Here is a 22,736-nt window from a genome sequence, read left to right on the forward strand (position 1 = left end):
GTTGTACACAGTACCCTCAGTTCCGATACTATTCACTGATGAGCGGAACACGAAAATCGATTTTGAATAACATAAAAATCCTTAAAAATTCCATGAACTCGTTGTTGTCTGGCCATGTCTGCATCGATTATACTCCTAATTGCACTAATAATAATAATAATAATAATAATAATAATAATAATAATAATAATAATAATAATAATTTTTTACAAGAAGTCGGAGGCGGATAATACTTTAATAACGAAGGTACGTGTTAGGTCGTAAGTATCCACGCAAACACACATCCAGTCAAAATAATGCACTTGTCAAAGTATCCGAACGTTTTCGGTCCCTTCTCATCAAGGATTATACAGGGAATGGCTCAAGTTGGAAAGACTAAAACTTATATAGCGTAAAGATATGAGATAACAACACTCGTGACAAGGTGAAAAAAGTATCAAGTTCAGCACGACACAAAACTCGAAGGACATAATAATAGCGACAAGAACATAGTGAGCAAATTAAGTTACATTGTTAACACCTCGACGAGGAGTAGCGGATTCATGTGTTCGTATGACGTGGTCAGCTTATTTACTAACGTGCCACTACGGGAGACCATTGACATCTGCGCAACAACACTGTACCACAATAAGTCCATTACTCCGCCGTCCTTGAACGAAACGGAGTTTGTGAAACTCATGTTAATGGTTACATCTGGCGTTGAGTTTTCATTTGGCAACGTTATGTATAAACAAATAGATGGCGTTGCCATGGGCTCGCCACTTGGTCCTGTATTGGCTAATATATTTGTAGGGTTCTGTGAAGCGTCCATTAGTCCATCATTGTGGCCCTCTATGTACTGTCGTTTTGTAGACGATGTGTACTGTCACGATGAGGATGAGGATGTCTGTGGGACTTTTCTACTAACTCTGAATAGCCTCCATCCGGCGTTGAGATTCACGTCGGAAGCGGAACAAAACGGCAGATTATCCTTCTTGGATGTACAAATTTCACGCAACATTAACACTAAGAGTTTGGACACCACTATCTATAGGAAGCCAACTTTCACCGGCCTATACATTCCGTGGGGGAGCTATACTCCAACGAAATCGAAGAAACATCTTGTGAAAGCGCTAGTTTATCGTGCGCATAGAATATGTTCCCCTCATCTATTGCAGGACGAATTAGACAGACTGACATCAATATTTACGAACAACGGCTATCCAAAGGAATTTCTGGCCAAGCTTATCAACGAAAAACCGGCGACAGACAAGCCGATCCAATTTGGACCTGACCTTTGCCCAGTGGTGCTCCGTTTACCCTGGGTTGGCGCCGGTTCTGCGCGCGTGGAGAAGGATGTTCGTGGTATCGTATGTCCATCTTATCCGTGCGTCAAGCTGTACGTCATATTTGGGACAGTGCGTGCGTTCAGTGTGAAGAAGGATGTTCTACCTACCCTTAGTAAAAGTAACCTTATCTATTTCTTTCAATGCCGACAATGTGAAGATCGGTATGTAGGTAGAACCCTTCAGCACCTGGGCGCGCGCATTCGTCAACATGTGCCGTTAAGTTTTGTTCCGCTTGATGCGCGTGAGTGTCGTCCTCGCCGTGGTCGTCCTCCAAAATGTGCTGTCCAGTCCATCGGTGGATCTTCCTCTTCCTGTGAAGATATCACTGCATGCCCGTCCTCCTCCGCGTGTATAGCGCAGGGTCCAGCTGAGAACAGCGTGAAAGATGGTGAAAGACCGACACGTAAACCACCGAAATTGACAAAGGATCTGTCTGCGTCGGGAAGGGTTACGCGAAGCCAAGTAAAAATACGGACTGGTGAGGACGCACGTACAACGACAACGGAAGTGACAACAACAGTCAATATTCGAAAACGTGGTAGACCGCGAAAACGAACCTCAATATCGAACACCGGACAAGTTGGAGTAAGAAGATCAATAGAAATCCGCAATGGAGGAGACGTAGCTGAAAGGACACTGGGCATCGCGCACACAACGGCTAGTGTCAGAAAACGTGGAAGGCCGCGGAAAAGCAAAGAGACGGATAGTGGTGATGCCGCGAAAAGGCGAGATGACGGGACATTGGAGGAGACTACACCTAACGGAGCTAAGAATCGCACTTCGTCCATCAAGCAACATCTGTCAGCCCGTACCAATTGTCGTGAGTTGTACAGTGATAATGTATTCTCAATATTGTCACGTGGTAGATGTGCGTTGCATCTGGCTGTGTTAGAAGCTTTGTATATCCGTAAGTTAGATCCTGAACTTTGCGTACAAAAAGAAAATGTGTTGTCGCTACAATTGTTTGGTGTTACTCCTCGTCGAGGTGTTAACAATGTAACTTAATTTGCTCACTATGTTCTTGTCGCTATTATTATGTCCTTCGAGTTTTGTGTCGTGCTGAACTTGATACTTTTTTCACCTTGTCACGAGTGTTGTTATCTCATATCTTTACGCTATATAAGTTTTAGTCTTTCCAACTTGAGCCATTCCCTGTATAATCCTTGATGAGAAGGGACCGAAAACGTTCGGATACTTTGACAAGTGCATTATTTTGACTGGATGTGTGTTTGCGTGGATACTTACGACCTAACACGTACCTTCGTTATTAAAATAATAATAATAATAATAATAATAATAATAATAATAATAATAATAATAATAATAATAATAATAATAATAATAATAATAATAATAATAATAATAATAATAATAATACGAGCAGTCTCCAGCAACTTATCGCGGACCAGTCCTCCCTCTACAGCGTGGACCCAGCAGCCATTTGCGCCGCCAAGGCTGCTGCCAAGCAAGCCCAGTCTGTGACAACCAAGACCGTCCTGCAGACAGCTGGTCCAGAGGCCCTACCACCAATGCTTCTGGAGCACCTCCAGGCCAAGGGAACAGGTGCATGGCTGACCTGTCTTCCTGTTCGCGAGCATGGATACTCCCTCGACCGGCGGTCCTTCGTTGATGCCCTATGCATTCGGTATGGCCTCACCATCCACGGTTCACCTACCGAGTGTCCATGCGGCCGGCCGTTCACCATCGATCACGCCATGATCTGCAAGTTGGGCGGCTATCCCATCCACCGGCACAACCATGTCCGCAACTACCTGGGCCAACTTCTTTCTCAAGTGTCTGAGGATGTGCAGCTGGAGCCACCGCTGCAACCTCTACCGACGGTCCGCACGTTTGACCATGGTCCTGCCCTGCTCACTGCGGACGACGCCAGACCGGACATCAAGGCCAGGGGGTTTTGGTCGGTACAGACTGATGCATTTTTTGATGTAAGGGTGTTCTATCCCAACGCACAGTCGTACCGATCTCGCCCGCTGGCTGAGGTGTTCCAATGGCACGAGCGTCAGAAGCAGTCGGCATACGGTGCCCGGATCCGGGAAGTTGAGCACGCGTCGTTCACCCCGATCGTCCTGTCTTCTGCTGGTGCCCTGGCGAAGGAGGCCACCCGGTTCCTGAAGCTGCTCGGAACGAAGCTCTCCACCAAGCTCTCGCAGCCTTATCCCCTCGTGATGGGAAAGCTGCGGACGGACCTGGCTTTCAGTCTTGTCCGCGACTCCGTCCTGATGGTTCGTGGGAGTCGCCGTGCATTCCGTGCACCTGGTCTGGCGGCGGATGTGGATGCTGTTTCTGTGGAGGCCCGCATTCCCGCCACTACGTGACGCTAAGTCCTCCTGGGGTTTGCCGCTCTCCGGTCCTCTTTCATCCCGTTCTCCCCTCTTTTTTGGGGATTCTTTGTACTTCGTCTTTCTTGTTTTCCTTGTTCCTTTGTTTTTTGTAGGACAGATTTTTGGTGTACTGATTTCGGTCGTTGTTGTGTCTGACTCTATTCCCAATATCTAATTCTGTGGTTGGTTTTCCAATTCATTGGGTTGTAGTTTCCATCATGAGTTTGATTCCATCGTGAGTTTGATTCCATCGTGAGTTTTGATTCTATTTGCTATTTTTCGTTCCATTTTTGAGCTCATATTTTATTTTCCTGATTTCTTCTCCAGTGTATGTTGTATTGCATTTTAATACATTGTGTTAATTTTTGCCCGTAAAAGAGGCTTGCACCATATAAACAAAAAAAAAAAAAAAAATAATAATAATAATAATAATAATAATAATAATAATAATAATAATAATAATAATAATAATAATAATAATAATAATAATAATAATAATAATAATAATAATAATAATAATAATAATAATAATAATAATAATAATAATAATAAGTGGCGTGTGGTGTTGAACCCAATCTACCGACTGTGGAAAACGCCACCAACACTGATGCTGAGCAGTACAACCTGGAAGATGAGCTGCTGCCCAAGGAGATTAGTGATGTAACGGAGGAGTTAGAGAAGAGGTATCGTGCAGAGGTCGTGGCCGACATGGCACAGCGACAATGCCTCCCTAATCCAACAAAAAAGCATGTACAAAATAAATTATTATACAGTGTTACCGCCATGGTCAACTCTCAGCTCAGGCTTGTGTGTCGCCGGCTTTTTCCTGATGGTGAGGCGTCGCTCCATGAGATCAATTGCCTTGTGTATGCTGGTGCTTGCGTTTGCATATCGACTATCCAAGGCAGTCAGAATCATCCGACTGGCAATGCCAAGCAAAACGGAAGTGACAAGGACCATCCGCCGCAGTGGCAGATCCGATTGACAAAGGAAATCGATCAACTCCGCTCGGATGTTTCCCGACTCACCAGCATGCTACGATATCCATCGGAGAAACATCATGACTTCTGGAGGAGATATGAAGTTGAAGTCGGAAACACAGACGAGTTGGAAATGAAGCTACAGGGAAAGAAAGATCGACTTCTTGCGCTAGCAGCCAGGATGCGTCGATACCGAGAAAATGAAAAGGCCAAAAAAGCCAACAAAATGTTCCAAATGAATGAGCGTGCTTTCTACCGGACGCTTCGGGAGCCTGCACACTCTGTTAGTGGTGCTTCAAATCGATTGGAGACGCCGCAATTTCCAGAGGCGGGTGAAGCCACCGAATTCTGGAGTGATCTTCTGTCTACACCTGCGCCGTTCACCGCTGGTGAGTGGTATGTAAGGCAAGCAGAATATTATGAAGAACACGTCCCTGTGCAGAGTAGCGCAGTTATCACCCAGGACATCCTGGCTGACTGCCTGCGCAAACTAGCCTTGTGGAGGGCTCCGGGCCATGACAAGTTGCATGGGTACTGGTGGAAGAGGCTGACAAGCCTGCACTCTTACCTTCGGAGAGCCTTCCAGAGGGTGATAGATGGCCACAGTGACATTCCGGGATGGTTGACGTCTGGCGCTACTACTCTCCTTCCTAAGACTTCTCCACCTTCGGCAATGCCCAAAGATTATAGACCAATTACGTGTCTTCCGATACAGTACAAGCTCTTTACTGCCGCCATATCGAAGATTATGTGGCAGCACATCAATCAACATGAAATACTTGCAACGGAGCAGCGCGGTTGTGCAGCAGCTGGTCTTGGTTGCAAGGAGCACCTGATGGTGGATAAGATGATTCTGGAGGATGCCCATACGAAAGGGCGAAATCTGGTCATGGCATACCTGGACTTCAAAAAGGCGTTTGATAGTGTGTCGCATGAATGGATTCTACATGCTTTGACGATGTATCGATTCCACCCGTCTTTGGTCACAACTATTGCTCGTAGCATGCAGAACTGGAGAACGACAATGCACATATGCGACCAGGGAAGATGCAGGGTCACTACCGGCAACATTTCAATAAGAAGAGGCATATTTCAAGGTGACACATTATCCCCGTTACTGTTTTGCCTGGCGCTAAACCCAATCAGTTTTGAGCTCAACCGATTGCCTTTGGGATACAGAGTCAGCTGCAGAGACGCCGAGTTGTCTATCAATCACTCTTGGTACATGGACGACATTAAACTCTACGGGAAAACTACAAAGGATGTGACTACCCTCGTGTCTACCGTGTGTGGCGTTGGTGATGACATCGGCATGAATCTCAACCCGGCCAAGTGTGCCGTGCTGCACGTCAGGAGAGGAAAACCAGATGAAGGATGCTCTATCCAGGTTGGCGATGAGACCATTGCAGAGTCGCTACGACTCAATGAAACATACAAGTACCTTGGAGTAGTGCAAGCAGCGATGATACCTCACCCGCAGCTCAAGACGCAACTCACTGCAGAATACAAAAAGAGATTGTATTTGCTTCTTAACAGTGGATTGAATGCGCGAAACATGATCAAGGCCATCAATACGTATGCTCTGCCGGTTATGACATATAGTTATGGAATCGTAAATTGGACCGAGGCTGAAATCAAGACCCCAGATCGAGCGACAAGATCAGCCTTGACTGCGTCTGGATTTCACCACCCCAAAGCCTCAGTCAACAGGCTCTACATGAAGAGGGGAGATGGAGGCCGGGGCTTGATCTCTTGTGAGGATATGCACGGCCGGAGCATGTGTGGCCTGGCCCGCTACATGAGTACCAGCCCAATAGACAGAATAAGCCTGCTTTATCAGTATCATCAACAAAAACCTACAACAAAAAGCCACTCAATAACTGCAAAGGCCGCTAAGTTCCTGTCGAGTTTGGATCTGCCAGCAGCTGGACCAGCTTTACCCAATAAGCATACCATTAAACAAGCGTGCGCTGAGCGAAAATCCAAAACACTTTCCACTATGCCGCTGCATGGGAGATATTGGAGCCGATTGGAGGAGAATCGCCTAGATAAGGAGCTTACCTTCATGTGGTTGAAATCAAGGACACTGAAACCGTCAACTGAAGGCATGATTATGGCAGCACAAGACCAATCCCTCAAAAGGAAAAATTACCAATACGCCATAATGAAGTCAATTGCTCGAACTGATGCCAATTGCAGGCTTTGCAAGGGCAGCTTAGAAACAATTGACCACATTGTCAGTGCCTGCCCAGTTCTTGCTCGGACCAGTTACATTGAACGACATAACCGGATAGTAAAGTATGTGCACTTCGAAATGTGTAAAGCACGAGATCTACTTACTGGTGCTTCACGATTCGACCACCAGCTCAAGGCATTGGTCAAGAGTGATCAGTATCGCCTCTATTGGGAGTATTCGGTCCCAACTGACCTGAAACTATCAGCAAACAGGCCCGATCTGCTCCTTGTTGATGACAAGGAGCGCATCGCCTACATTATAGACATCAGCGTTCCTGGTGAGAACAACATCAATAAGAAAATGGCTGAAAAGCGCTCGAAATATTATGATTTGAAGCGGGAGATTTCGAGGATTTGGTCCCTCACCCAGGTTGACGTGGTCCCTGTGGTTGTCGGTGCCCTGGGAGGCTTGGTGAGGGAGACTCCTCAATGCCTTCGGACTGTGCAGGGAGGAGACCTGGCTATTGTGCAACAGGAGGCTATACAAGGTTCGATTAACATACTAAGAACTATCCTTAACATGTAGATGCACCTCTGCTGCATTTGCATGTTCAATAGCTAAGAGACTTGAATAACGACTGATAAAGACTGATATTTCCTTTGTTACTCCCTTCATTGGTTGATGTATTTTGCCTGTCGCTGCAAATTCTTTATTATTGTTTTGATGTTGGAGTTCGGATTGAGTTTCTTTCCTTTCTTCCTCTTCCTTCTACTATTTCTTGTCCCTTTGGTTTTTAGGTTTTATTTATTTATTTTTGAACAAAATGAGAACAAAGGAAATAATATAGCAATCAAGGTAGGGTGACACGATACAATGACAGCACTAGAATATCGAGGTGCGATTTCTCACAAAAGTGTGCAGAAAACAAGGGTATACAAGTAAGAACTAAGCGTGACAAGTGTGTATCAGCAACAAAAAACAAAAAAGTGAGAACGAATGATAATAATAACAATAATAAACAAGAAGGTGACAAAACACATTTAGGCACAAGTGGCAACAACGTTGCCACACTACACAACAGAACATTATTTGAACAATTTTAGGGTAATAACACTATCTTTCTGGACACACAAATTCGGCTTATGAATGCGCTGACAAACAGCTTCCAAAACTTGTAACTGCAAAAGATAACCATGACGAGCACGGCACAAAACAGAAAAACAGGAATCAGAATAAGTACGACAACAGTCAGTACTAGAAACCAAATGATTGTATACTGAAGACTTGTTATTACGAGACGGACGCACACAATCTCGACTCACGCGCACACCCTCACACTCCCTCTCACCCTCACTCAGCTCACCTTCTCCCTCACTGTCCGAATCAGAACCTGCTCCGTCATCCACCGCGGTTTGACTCTCCTCCTCACTTGCATCGTCCTGCGTCTCACCTTCACCACCCACGCCAACCCTGAATGCCGTTGCCTTCACGTCAGTCGTCGTCCTTTCCGATTGTTTCCTTTGTATTTAACCCTCCACCTCAGTCATGTTATCTACAACTTCGAATGCCGACATTGTGCTAGTCGGTATGTTGGTAGGACTGTTCAGCACCTGAACGCACGTATCAAACAACACACTCCACTTCACATCCTTCCACCCAGTGCGCAATCTGAGAGGCCCAAACGCGGGAGGCCTAGGAAAAACCCATCACCTAGACGGCAGGATAGTTCCCTGCCGCTGTCTGCCGCTCCCCCTCTGACATCTGTGTTGGACGGGCTGGAGCTTGGCAGCTCTTTGGAGGTGCGTGCGGAACCGCCACTGGTGCAGCCCTCGGGTGTGCCTAAGTCTGTGCCTCTGGGTGCTTTGCATGGGGCTGTGCCTCGAGTGGTGACAGCACCTCTGCCTCCCCCTGACCCTCCTCCTTCGAGGTCTGTGTTGGTGGGGAGCACCCGCGGCGGTCGATTTGTCCCACCGGAACCAGAGCTGGATTCAACAGAAAGACCAACTACCAACATACCGACTAGCACAATGTCGGCATTCGAAGTTGTAGATAACATGACTGAGGTGGAGGGTTAACCAGGGAACCAGGGACCCTCGCTTGTAGCCAGCGATGCTCTAACCGCTGAGCTATGGTGTAGTCGTCATCCAAGCAGAGACCGTTCAACGTTTTCTTCAGACTTCATAACTCACACTTCCTGTGAATCCACACAGGCGGGTGGGACGCAGCCCTCACTGTAACCCACACACTTCACGTACAAACTAGCACGCGGGGAGCCCCAAGTCATATAATATTGACTGGTTTTGAGGGAAAGAGACAAACGGGAAAAGTCTGAAGAAAAAATTGACTGTCACCACCAGGACTCGAACCAGGGACCCTCGCTTGTAGCCAGCGATGCTCTAACCGCTGAGCTATGGTGTAGTCGTCATCCAAGCAGAGACCGTTCAACGTTTTCTTCAGACTTCGTAACTCACACTTCCTGTGAATCCACACAGGCGGGTGGGACGCAGCCCTCACTGTAACCCACACACTTCACGTACAAACTAGCACGCGGGGAGCCCCAAGTCATATAATATTGACTGGTTTTGAGGGAAAGAGACAAACGGGAAAAGTCTGAAGAAAAAATTGACTGTCACCACCAGGACTCGAACCAGGGACCCTCGCTTGTGGCCAGCGATGCTCTAACCGCTGAGCTATGGTGTAGTCGTCATCCAAGCAGAGACCGTTCAACGTTTTCTTCAGACTTCGTAACTCACACTTCCTGTGAATCCACACAGGCGGGTGGGACGCAGCCCTCACTGTAACCCACACACTTCACGTACAAACTAGCACGCGGGGAGCCCCAAGTCATATAATATTGACTGGTTTTGAGGGAAAGAGACAAACGGGAAAAGTCTGAAGAAAAAATTGACTGTCACCACCAGGACTCGAACCAGGGACCCTCGCTTGTAGCCAGCGATGCTCTAACCGCTGAGCTATGGTGTAGTCGTCATCCAAGCAGAGACCGTTCAACGTTTTCTTCAGACTTCGTAACTCACACTTCCTGTGAATCCACACAGGCGGGTGAATAATAATAATAATAATAATAATAATACTTTAATAACGAAGGTACGTGTTAGGTCGTAAGTATCCACGCAAACACACATCCAGTCAAAATAAGGCACTTGTCAAAGTATCCGAACGTTTTCGGTCCCTTCTCATCAAGGATTATACAGGGAATGGCTCAAGTTGGAAAGACTAAAACTTATATCGCGTAAAGATATGAGATAACAACACTCGTGACAAGGTGGAAAAAGTATCAAGTTCAGCACGACACAAAACTCGAAGGAAATAATAATAGCGACAAGAACATATTGGGCAAATTAAGTTACATTGTTAACACCTCGACGAGGAGTAACACCAAACAATTGTACAACGACAACGGAAGTGACAACAACAGTCAATATTCGAAAACGTGGTAGACCGCGAAAACGAACCTCAATATCGAACACCGGACAAGTTGGAGTAAGAAGATCAATAGAAATCCGCAATGGAGGAGACGTAGCTGAAAGGACACTGGGCATCGCGCACACAACGGCTAGTGTCAGAAAACGTGGAAGGCCGCGGAAAAGCAAAGAGACGGATAGTGGTGATGCCGCGAAGAGGCGAGATGACGGGACATTGGAGGAGACTACACCCAACGGAGCTAAGAATCGCACTTCGTCCATCAAGCAACATCTGTCAGCCCGTACCAATTGTCGTGAGTTGTACAGTGATAATGTGTTCTCAATATTGTCACGTGGTAGATGTGCGTTGCATCTGGCTGTGTTAGAAGCTTTGTATATCCGTAAGTTAGATCCTGAACTTTGCGTACAGAAAGAAAATGTGTTGTCGCTACAATTGTTTGGTGTTACTCCTCGTCGAGGTGTTAACAATGTAACTTAATTTGCCCAATATGTTCTTGTCGCTATTATTATTTCCTTCGAGTTTTGTGTCGTGCTGAACTTGATACTTTTTCCACCTTGTCACGAGTGTTGTTATCTCATATCTTTACGCAATATAAGTTTTAGTCTTTCCAACTTGAGCCATTCCCTGTATAATCCTTGATGAGAAGGGACCGAAAACGTTCGGATACTTTGACAAGTGCCTTATTTTGACTGGATGTGTGTTTGCGTGGATACTTACGACCCAACACGTACCTTCGTTATTAAAATAATAATAATAATAATAATGTGTGGATTCACAGGAAGTGTGAGTTACGAAGTCTGAAGAAAATGTTGAACGGCCTCTGCTGGGATGACGACTACACCATAGCTCAGTGGTTAGAGCATCGCTGGCTACAAGCGAGTGTCCCTGGTTCGAGTCCTGGTGGTGACAGTCAATTTTTTCTTCAGACTTTTCCCGTTTGTCTCTTTCCCTCAAACCAGTTAATATTTTATGACTTGGGGCTCCCCGCGTGCTAGTTTGTACGTGAAGTGTGTGGGTTACAGTGAGGGCTGCGTCCCACCCGCCTGTGTGGATTCACAGGAAGTGTGAGTTACGAAGTCTGAAGAAAATGTTGAACGGCCTCTGCTGGGATGACGACTACACCATAGCTCAGTGGTTAGAGCATCGCTGGCTACAAGCGAGTATCCCTGGTTCGAGTCCTGGTGGTGACAGTCAATTTTTTCTTCAGACTTTTCCCGTTTGTCTCTTTCCCTCAACCCAGTTAATAATAATAATAATAATAATGTCTCTTTCCCTCAAACCAGTTAATAATAATAATAATAATAATAATGTGAGTTACGAAGTCTGAAGAAAGTGTTGAACAGTCTCTGCTGGGATGACGACTACACCATAGCTCAGTGGTTAGAGCTTCGCTAGCTACAAGCGAGGGTCCCTGGTTCGAGTCCTGGTGGTGACAGTCAATTTTTTCTTCAGACTTTTCCCGTTTGTCTCTTTCCCTCAAACTAGTGAAGATGTTATGACTTGGGGCTCCCCGCGTGCTAGAGTGTACGTGAAGTGTGTGGGTACAGTGAGGGCTGCGTCCCACCCGCCTGTGTGGATTCACAGGAAGTGTGAGTTACGAAGTCTGAAGAAAGTGTTGAACAGTCTCTGCTGGGATGACGACTACACCATAGCTCAGTGGTTAGAGCATCGCTAGCTACAAGCGAGGGTCCCTGGTTCGAGTCCTGGTGGTGACAGTCAAATTTTTTCTTCAGACTTTTCCCGTTTGTCTCTTTCCCTCAAACTAGTGAATAATAATAATAATATTCGGCCTCATTTCCTCTGTGCTGCGCTGATGAGTTCAAAAAGAACGAAACAGCATGCTGTCCGCAGATTGAGTATTTCGCTCCTGCTCTTGTAGCAGTTGAGCACTCTTGCGTGGGGTAGTGCCTTTGCTGTTTGCGTTATGCAGAGCTCACTGACTTGTCAGTTTGAGCACTCTGGCAAGGTACATTCGGGCCTGATTGGAAATTTTTATTTCCATTGCTATCAGGTTCGGCCTCATTTCCTCTGTGCTGCGCTGATGAGTTCAAAAAGAACGAAACAGCATGCTGTCCGCAGATTGAGTATTTCGCTCCTGCTCTTGTAGCAGTTGAGCACTCTTGCGTGGGGTAGTGCCTTTGCTGTTTGCGTTATGCATAGCTCACTGACTTGTCAGTTTGAGCACTCTGGCAAGGTACGTTCGGGCCTAATTGGAAAATTTTATTTCCATTGCCATCAGGTTCGGCCTCATTTCCTCTGTGCTGCGCTGATGAGTTCAAAAAGAACGAAACAGCATGCTGTCCTCAGATTGAGTAATAATAATAATAATAATAATACGAAGTAGTGGTTGCGACTTCGGCGATGATTTGTAAGAAATGGTTTGCTCCCCACACCGGAGCTCGCGCTATTCCGCCGCGAGCTCCGGTGTGGGGAGCAAACCATTTCTTACAATAATAATAATAATAATAATATTAATAATAATTCAAAGGATCAGTCGGGGAAGTGAACTGCCTGAAAAGAGAAAAAAACGCCAGACCCACCAGGACACGAACCTGGGACCCTGCTTGTCATGAGCAATGCTCTAACCACTGAGCTATGGGACCAGGCTGAACCCAGAAGGCGCTGACAAGTTTTTCACTCCAAAGGCAGTTCACAACACGTGCCACACATACTGATGGCACTTGGGTCTTTTTCCCTCCCCAAGGGGACCAACCACGGTCAGTTTCTGGAAACTACCAGAGGTGAAAGAAAGTGATTAAATTTGGAAAGGATTGGGAGAACTTCAAATTCAAAGGATCAGTCGGGGAAGTGAACTGCCTGAAAAGAGAAAAAAACGCCAGACCCACCAGGAGGTCCTGGTGGGTCTGGCGTTTTTTTCTCTTTTCAGGCAGTTCACTTCCCCGACTGATCCTTTGAATTTGAAGTTCTCCCAATCCTTTCCAAATAATAATAATAATAATATCCAGATCTGCGAGTCTGCAGACACCAAATACACAGATCTGGGAGTATGCATACACAGGTCTGGGAGTGTACATACAACAAACATAGAGGTCTGGGAGTCTACATACAACCTATACACAGGTCTGTGAGTCTGCATACAATCTACATACAGGTCTGGGAGTCTGGGACATACACCATCACCAGGAAGAATAGTGTAACAAGACTCAGAGAGGAATTTAAATACTATTCTCCCTCCTACCTCCTTCTTTAAAATGCACATTTTAGCAAGTTACTGTTTCACCCTGTGGATGGACCATCATGCCTGAACAATCTGCTGAACCTAAAGTGATCTCTGCAGCAGTGAGACCATAATCATTATAAGGGATTGAGGAAGAGAGAAAACTACTCAAATTAAAGAGCAATCTGAAATCCGTACTCACCTGGACAAATGTGGTATGGTTTTGCAACTTTCGCTGCATTGCTTCCAATCTCTGATCGAGGTTTCGATTGACGGTGACTTGGAGACGGGAGAGAAAAGCAGTGACTGAGTCGGACGACTCCCTCACAGCATCTGCTGTGCTCTTCAGCAGGCCGTTCGTAATGGTGGTAAGTTTGGATAACGATGACGTCATGTTTGCAAGGATGTATTTGGACCACCAATCTGTCATACAGCCAGCACACAGTGAAAAACAAATCAAGTGGACTTTGAGTAAAAAAAAAACAGAACAAATATACAGCTGATTTCACTCTCTCAAAGGGAGAGACTTTAGTGACCAAAGACTGTTCATCACGTTCATCAGGACAATTGCAAGAAAAAAAACAGCGTGATTAATGATGCAATTTAGCAATCATTGCTCCCAGTTTATAGAGTGATAGACAGACAAATAGAGAGAGACGGAGGCAGAGACAGATAGATAGAGGGACAGAGACAGAGAGACACAGAGAAACGGAGACATAGAGACGGAGGCAGAAGATGAGAATGGAAAGGAATAGAATAGAAGAGAAGAAGTACAGTCAACTTCGCTTATAACGACACTCGGTGGGGCATCAGAAAAGTGTCCTTATTCGCAAAGTGTCGTTATACCCAAAAGTCTCATTATATGTGTCACAGTTGGATGGGACTTTGCTCTGGGCATGAAAATTATGTCGTTATTCGCGAATTGTCGTTATATCCGCAGTCGTTATTAGCGAAGTTGACTGTAGCTTGGCAAATATGTGAGTTAGCAACATCAGACTGCGGGCAGATCTTTTGCTTTGCTTTCCATAGTTGGGTTCTCATAGACCAACGCATATGGCCGATTGGTTTGCAGGCCTGCCTGCGAATCATGAGGTCCCGAGTTCGAGACTCGCGCTGGTAGCAGGGAGCGTGTAAAGACTTTTTACGTGAGTAAAGACTCTTTATGCGTGGTGAACTGCGCCGACACCCACGGTCAACTGGGTACTCACAGCTCGGAGTGAGGGTAACAAGGATGCAGTTTACAGGGTTATGGGCCGTTACACGCCCGATTGGTTGAGAGACTCACCTACTCTCCCCTGACTCACTTGTGAGGTCTGCATTCGCCACTCAGGTGTGCAAGGCATAGGCATAGTGGTGGCCTGCGGAAGCGAAGGCTAGTTTGTGTGTTTCTGAACATTCAAGCGATGCCAACGCGAATCCCGCGAATTATTATTATTAGTTGGGTTCTCATCCCTATGGAAGTGTAGCAAGGTAATCTATGACTCATGCTATCAAGACGGACGTGTGTTGGTGTGGTGATGAATAATATCATCCATGCCCTAGATACCCAGTTGATGCCAGTAGTATTTGGACATGTCATTGACATTATTCACTGTTGAAAGGGGAGGAAGAAGAGCCTTACTTCCCATTCAATTGAATACATATTCATGTGAGTGTGTTTTCCACTTTGGGATCTCATTGTCAACAGCCATGGCAAGTTAGCACCACGGTGGATAACGTTATCAAGATACAATAGACATGTGTCCGTACTTACGTCTTTGACAATGTCGTCCTGTGTAGAGTGTGGGACATTGGCATGTGTATCCTTCACTTGTCTCCTGACAAGTACCACCATTCTTACACGGAGATGATGAACAGCTAGGTAACGCTGTGGTTTACAATGTCATGTTCACGGGACAAACCAACAAAACAACACCGGTTCATGAATACCTCCGTCTCTGAACCAGCCAAGAGGTTACAAGGATATGTATTATCGGAGAACCCCCTTGATTCAGACATCGGCCTGTGGGGAATCCCTCAAATAATAATAATAATAATAATAATAATAAGGGTTGAGTGGAATTGAAACCAACATGACTGTCTGGTATGCTCATGTGATAGATGTGAAACCACCCTATTCATCAGTCCCGATGGTTCCAAGACACTGTAAACTGGAGATAATGTTCATCAAGACAAGTCTGTAGTAGAGTTGTGCTGGGTGAAATCCTAACCAGAGTGCATAATTGGCTCCTCAACTTGCAGTGCCTTTGACACGTTGGAAGTGGTACGTATGCTGCTGGATGTACACACGTACCAGTACAGTCATGTATGTAATTGGAGCTGATTCAGGAAATCAGTTTAGCACTTTGTGTGGGATTTCAGTGAGCTGCACAACTGTACAAATCACTTTGTGTGGGATTTCAGTGAGCTGCACAACTGTACTTACCCCTTTGTGTGGGATTTCAGTGAGCTGCTCAACTGTACAAATCACTTTGTGTGGGATTTTAGTCAGCTGCTCAACTGTACTCGTATCACTCACCATGCTGACAAAACCGTCCGCTGACACCCCTAGAGCACACACATCTGTACCCTGGGTACGGTGATCCTGATGAACCAGGTTCCCTACTGTACACACACCGACCAAGATGCTGGCATGGTGATTGTCGCAGACACTCTGCATCGTCATGGTTACCTTCAAACACAGAAACAGAAAAAAATGATTCAACAAACTTGGATAATTCAATTTGTATTTTTCCGTGATCGTGATCAAACGGAATCCTCTGTGTGTGTGTGTGTGTGTGTGTGTGTGTGTGTGTGTGTGTGTGTGTGTGTGTGTGTGTGTGTGTGTGTGTGTGTGTGTGTGTGTGTGTGTGTGTGTGTGTGTGTGAGAGAGAGAGAGAGAGAGAGAGAGAGAGAGAGAGAGAGAGAGAGAGAGAGAGAGAGAGAGAGAGAGAGAGAGAGAGAGAGAGAGAGAGAGAGAGAGAGAGAGAGAGAGAGAGAGAGAGAGAGAGAGAGAGAGAGAGAGAGAGAGCATGTCCTTTCATCTAAAAACGGCATCCTGACTTCCGGTCGTCTCGCATGTTTTGTTTTGACAATTCTTGGTATAAAATGTAGTGAAAACTGTTACACATTCCCATATTGTGTGACCCGTGCTATTCTTCCTTGCCCCATTCTCGGTTGAAAACTCCAATGTTACTGAGTTGGATAAGGCCAGGTTTCATAATAGCTGGACAAATATACCATGACAAAATGTATGGGGAAGCAGATCCAACACAAACCTTTTCAAATTTGGGGTTAGGTCTTGAGCATAAATTGCATAAATTTGGTCCCAATTGTGTTTTCAAAAGCCAGTAAGATTACTATAGGTGAATGTTGTGTAGAAATGTGCAGAGTAAGTACACCGTATGTACTGAGTTCTTGTAATTGCAATCCAGCAAATATCCAATATGCTCTGTTAGACAGAACATGGCAGAATCATCAACTCAGAAAACTTACCCATGCATCGATAGAGGAGGTTCACAGCCTGCTCATTTCCACCGAGAACTAATCCCAGGAGTTCCGGGGCAGTTTCGTGGACAGTGTCCTCGTCAACAGCCGGTTGGAACTTCTTCATCAGTTTCTCGAATCGCTGAATGTCTGCACTCGATGCACCACTGCCTACCATAGCGGCAGTCAGCCATCTTGTCATACAGGTATCTATGACAACAAGAACACCATAATACGTGAAGGTGACAACATTATATTATGTAGTGATTTGAGTAGTAAAATATTGACTTCCTGGTCAGATTGGAACCTGATTATGCCTGGCATTTTCTGGAGATAGGGACAGTCCCCTTTATCTTACATACTGCTAATGTCTTATTGCTGCATGTCCTGTGTGAATGGTCAACACCTCAATCGTCTGCAGTGCACCAATCCAGGACTGACTGCTGTGTTGTTGCCCTTTTACAGGCCAGGTTGCCCTAAGCGCACACCTGCTCATCATGGCTAAACAAAACTGGATAATAACAAGGCGACTGAAGCTCTTTCTGTTTGAATAGAAGAGGGGAGTTCAGCCCTAGAAAAGTGCAACTGCAGTGTTGGCCACTCCAGTGTTATCCCCCCCCCCCCCCCCATCCACACCCCCCCCCCCAAACAGTATCATGTTATATGTTTCCTGATGATTGCATAGCGTGAAACTCAGAATTGTAACAAACTAGTTTTGTGCCTTTCTTGTACTGTGTAATAAATACGCTCTGTCTCCGCGGTATTGATCACGCTCGGTACACCCAGGGTGCGTCACCCGGGCATTCAGGTACAGTCAACTTTGCGTATAACGACACTCGGCGGGGCATCAGAAAAGCGTCTTTATTCGCGAAGTGTTGTTATAGCCGAAGTCTCATTATATGTATACAGGTAGAATGGACTTTGCTCCGGGCATGGAAACTCCGTCGTTGTTCGCTAATTGCCGTTATATCCGCAGTCGTTATTAGCGAAGTAGACTGTACTGGTGTACTTTCTCTGCATCACCCTCAAACCCTATGCATCTGCGCCTTGAGTCATAGGGGGTGGTGGCGTTCCTATGGATGCGCAACACTTGAGTCTGACGTCAATGGTGACATTTTCCTTTCACGCCCTTTGTATATTTACATGGATTGTAATTGAACAATGTTGGTCATTTCACGCCAGCACAGGGTCAAACTCAGTTCAGCTACCAGATCAAATTACTGTATGCCGCTTTCAACCGTGTTGGACACAAACCATCGTAGTCTAGTTTATGGGAGGAGGATTTGTGTATTCACAAGGGTCCCTGGATGCCCACTTCTAGAGCTATCAATGCCCTATCCCCCCCCCCGTTATTACCATGACCTGGGTCAGAGGGAGTCACACCACTATTTTCTGAAAGTAGACCAGTAAAACGAGCATGTCCTGTGCAGGCTGTGCTGCTCAGTGTAGACAAGTACAATCTCTGTCGGGAGGACGACTGCACTCTCTGCGGATAGGGAGGACGGATATAACCCCTTATACATGTGCAAACCACGGAAAAACTGCTCGTGTACTGTACAGTTGAGTGGAGTGCAAATATCGATCAGGCTGAGGCGCAACATGTCTAACTACACGCTCAGGGATAGGATCATTGTGGTTCCGATATAATACTGTAAGGCGTTTTTCTTGAACATTTTTTCAACGAGTACAATGTAAATGCAGAGGAGGCGTGCATGCCCGGCTAAAATGTTCATTACGTACGGAATGAATGACTTCTTACCGTTTCCGTGCGCGACGACAGGGATGCTGGCTGCACGGGCGTTGGGAATGAAAACTATCAGCATCGCAACAAAAATCACCGACAACAGCTGGAGCGCAGAGGCGGACGAGCCAAACGCAAGAAACGCCATCTCCAAACGTGTTGGATATTCCTTTCAGCTAACAAACACACAACACTGGATCTATCCGTAACAGACTCAGTAGATCTACGTTCTTCCGCTACACCACTGAGAAACAGTTCTTTCAAATTCTCGGCTTCGAGTCGACAACAGAGTCAATGCAGTCAGTGCATGCTGCAAGCACTAAAATCGTGTTGTTTTCAACCTCGACGCAGTCACAGTCACGGGGAACGCACCGCAGTCAGCAGTCCACATAATTATTATCAGGTCTGTTGAGTGATGTGACTGCTGCAGCACAACGAAAGGATTGTCAATGTTGACCGTGGTAACTAACTTACTTACTTGTTACTTACCCCGCTTGTCTTCACCACGGCTGGCAGTGCATCCCCAGAATGCTTGCGGTTTTTGAAGCGATTATGCGCTATGCTGGCACAGCATGATGGCAAGCCCTACGGCGAGGTTATCTGGTTATGGCCTATGTCAGATGCCGTCTGTCGTTTGCACTTCTCCGAGCTGCAGTTATGTGCATCAGAGGGGCTCGCTTTGCATACCATCGACCGGTAAATGCATTGCGCCCACTAGCCATGGCTGAGGGACGGATGTAACAGTGGTGTGTATAACCTCGCTAATGGCAGTGTCCTCAATGCTAATGGACGCGTCATGTTTTTGTTTATAATTTAAGGCGCAAATTTAGCGCTGATGTGGGTATTTCTTTGCTTTTCTTCGTTTGGTCCTTTAAAGGGGAACTACACCCAAAAATCAAAACTTCATGGTCCGTAGAGTTTTGGACGCTGAGTCGAATGGTGAAGGTCCCACTTCGATCCGACCAAGCGTTCCTGAGATATCTTCGGTTTAAATTGTACTTTCGGGGGACGCGCCATGACGTCATGCGGCCGCGACACACCCCCAACACGCCCTTCTACGTCATTGAGACTGGCTTGCCTGGGCCAAGCTCAGAAGTACAGGTATTTTGGTATGTGAAAGGAATAGTTCTGACAAAGACGTCCTCACCATGAGCGATTCCGACGTATCAGACGAGCTTGAAAGCTCAGAACCTGAGCTGAAAATGTTTGGCTTCGGGCATGAGCCGAAATTTTCAGGAAAGGATATGGCAGCGCAAGCGGTGGCTACCATTCGGGCTGTAAATGTGGATGAAGCAGAAATTACTGCAATTGGAGAAGTCGCTCTCTATCAGCAACATCTGGCAACCGGTTGGCTGGGCTATTTCGAAATGAAGCGGCAGCCAAAGCAGCTCAGACAACCCTGACAATCCGTAAGTGTTTTCACAGTATAGTCCTACGTAATGCTCCCAAATCGAATCGTTCTCTTCATATCGTAAATTGTGTGAAATTTTGTATTCGCACAGTACTCAGATCAATAGTCTCCTCACTCGTACTCCTGTACATGGAGTTTGCTGCGTAACATGGCTAGCATTATCTCCGTGCAAGTCGTGCAATGTGTATCGGTTCACTTGTGCTTTATCTCACATAAGTGGACTGCACCTCAATTCGTATTGTGGCGAAATACATTCTCACCTTTTGCATTATCACTTAGTCTTTACAGAATGCTGAGACGTTCTCTTGTATTTCACGTAGCTGTGTACCAACAATTACGCTGTACACTCCAGCAGCAGCAGCAGCACAGTAGCATATTATTATTGAGTGCGTTTTGCCCTACTGTGGTGTCTCATGACTGCATTACCGGAACAGCTCTGTCCTTGATTATCATTCTAAAATGTGTGCACATATCCGCCTGCGCCCCCCACACACGCACGCACATGTGCTCACCTTGGTGGGCACATAGTATAGTAGTCACACATGCTCACGCACGCAGACACGCAATTTCACAAGCTCGTGCGCACACGAGTGCATAAACATACAAGTGCCTGTGCACATGCTCGTGCACGCACACATGCGCGCACTCATGCACTTGGTTGCATACCCACACATCCCTCAGGATCACTAATGGCAATGCATCTACTACTTGTCATTCCATGTCCCTCCCGCAAGGGGGAGAGAATGACATAAAGGAGAACACAGAATAGATGACGTGAATATCTTTGGAATGTTATATTACATTACACAAAAGCACACGCATGTGCGCGCACACACACACACTCACGCAAGTGCGCGCACACACACACACACACTCACGCGCATGCGCGCGCACACACTCAGTGTCACGCGCGTGCGCGCGCACACACACACTCACGCGCGTGCACCCACACACACAATAATAACAATGTCTGTCTCTCACGCGCGTGCGCGCAAACACACTCACGTGCGCGCACACTCACGCACGGGCGCGCGCACACACTCACGCTCGTGCGCGCGCGCACTCACGCGCTTGCGCGCGCACACACACACTCACGTGCTTGCACGCATACACACAATAATAATAATGTCTGGCTCTCATCTGCATCCATACTGAGAAAACCCAACGAGTTCCCGAATAGGTGTACACCGTTGCCGGTATGTGGACTATCTTCTCTCCTTGAACTGCGGGTCATTGCGTGATGTAGCTTATCAGCAGTACATACTGTGTGTTCATACAGGAAAAAAAACATGCCAGCTAGCGGCGCTGGCGCTGCAAACAGTCCTTCCTATAACCTTGGGGCGGTGGCAGTGGTCGTAGCTCAACAGTGCGTCACTGCGACCGATGGTACAGCCGCTCTTGATCTTCTTCCTGTAAAATCAAGAACAGCAATCGCAGACAGGTTCATCGATCGCACGCAGTATAGCCTAGGGAAACAGGAGATCTACTGCCGTCCACCTCATCAGGCCGGTTTCGGAAAGCTTCACATTTCGTAGTGATGTAGTCCAAAACAATTCTACAAATGCTTTGGAAAAGAAAGAACTACATACAGTAGCTAGTGTTTTTGAAATATTGCACTCACCTCCGCTTTTCGACTGACACTTCACAGTGTGGCGTGCGAAAAAGGACGCACCACAGTTTCATCCACCAGCGTCCGCATCGGATGAGTGCATAATATTCCTCCTGAAAATCCTCCTCTGCCAAATGGCTGGAACACACGCGAAGGATTTACATTGTAGTCCCTAAATTGTCAAGCAAATAATTATGTCGCTTGATAGCTGCTATGGTGCACTGCTCGGCCTGTGCCAAGCACAATCCTTCAGAAAGTGGTGCAGGTTCATCCCAGGGGGGTTACCAGTAAGATTATAGTAGCCAACAACACAGCCAGAAGCCATGATGACACAAATACCCTCTTCTTCCATGGACAAACAGAAAGAAGATGCGAAATCCCAGTGTTTCTGGATCTGGCCAAAGGATCACCAAGTCTCAATGACGTCACGGGTTTGTGACGTCACGGCACGGACCCGAAAAGGACTGATATATCTCAAGAACGCTTGGTCGGATCGAAGTGGGACCTTCACCATTCGACTCAGCGTCCAAAACTCTACGGACCATGAAGTTTTGATTTTTGGGTGTAGTTCCCCTTTAAAATGAAGCGCATTTTTATTTCCTTTTTCTTCTTTTGCACCGAGATATTATTTCTTGCTGTTTTTTTTTACCGGATGTGTCACGACTTTGATTTGAATTGAATTTTCCTGAATTGATTTGGTTTTTAGCGTATAATTATGCTTCAGTGATGTGACCATGGTGACTATACTGATGATTTCGTGAAGTCCAGATGACTCAGAACGCCAAGACCATGCATGATATGGACGAGACTGAACACGTCAAATCCGTCGATGGGTGCAGTGCATGCTTTGTAGATCTACGAATGAGAGCCCGACTGGCCGGCTGGCTGGGGAGGTAGACTCTACTAGGTGTCAGGTCGGCTGAGCTAGCGACAACAACGTTTGAACAACAAAAATATTAAATTTTGTTGTCATCATCATCATTGTCGAAGCTACAGTGGTTACTGGTACGTATAGTGAATACATGACATCCGGGCACCAATGACAGTATGAGTTTGAGTTAG

At 46.3% G+C, this 22,736-nt stretch overlaps 1 protein-coding gene and 1 long non-coding RNA gene across 2 annotated transcripts in view; both read right to left on the reverse strand.

The window, feature by feature from the left end:
• The window catches only part of LOC135826548 (uncharacterized), a 30,595-nt gene extending 11,570 nt beyond the window's left edge, over positions 1-19,025 (reverse strand). The window contains exons 1-5 of the mRNA XM_065339159.1: positions 18,673-19,025; positions 16,923-17,123; positions 15,967-16,119; positions 15,202-15,315; positions 13,651-13,871 (exon numbers count right to left, since the gene is read on the reverse strand). Coding sequence (XP_065195231.1) covers positions 13,651-13,871; positions 15,202-15,315; positions 15,967-16,119; positions 16,923-17,123; positions 18,673-18,802 — 819 coding nt within the window. The 5' untranslated portion in view covers positions 18,803-19,025. The remainder of the gene's footprint in view (positions 1-13,650; positions 13,872-15,201; positions 15,316-15,966; positions 16,120-16,922; positions 17,124-18,672) is intronic.
• A 1,742-nt stretch (positions 19,026-20,767) lies between these two features.
• On the reverse strand, positions 20,768-22,133 carry LOC135826348 (uncharacterized). Its single transcript, XR_010555262.1, has 2 exons — positions 21,687-22,133; positions 20,768-21,475 (listed from the first exon to the last, which is right to left on the reverse strand). It is a non-coding gene; the product is annotated as an uncharacterized LOC135826348 (long non-coding RNA).
• Between the last annotated feature and the right edge of the window lie 603 nt (positions 22,134-22,736).

The sequence above is a fragment of the Sycon ciliatum genome, chromosome 10 (genome assembly GCF_964019385.1).
Source record: "Sycon ciliatum chromosome 10, ocSycCili1.1, whole genome shotgun sequence".
Taxonomy (NCBI): Eukaryota; Metazoa; Porifera; class Calcarea; order Leucosolenida; family Sycettidae; genus Sycon; species Sycon ciliatum.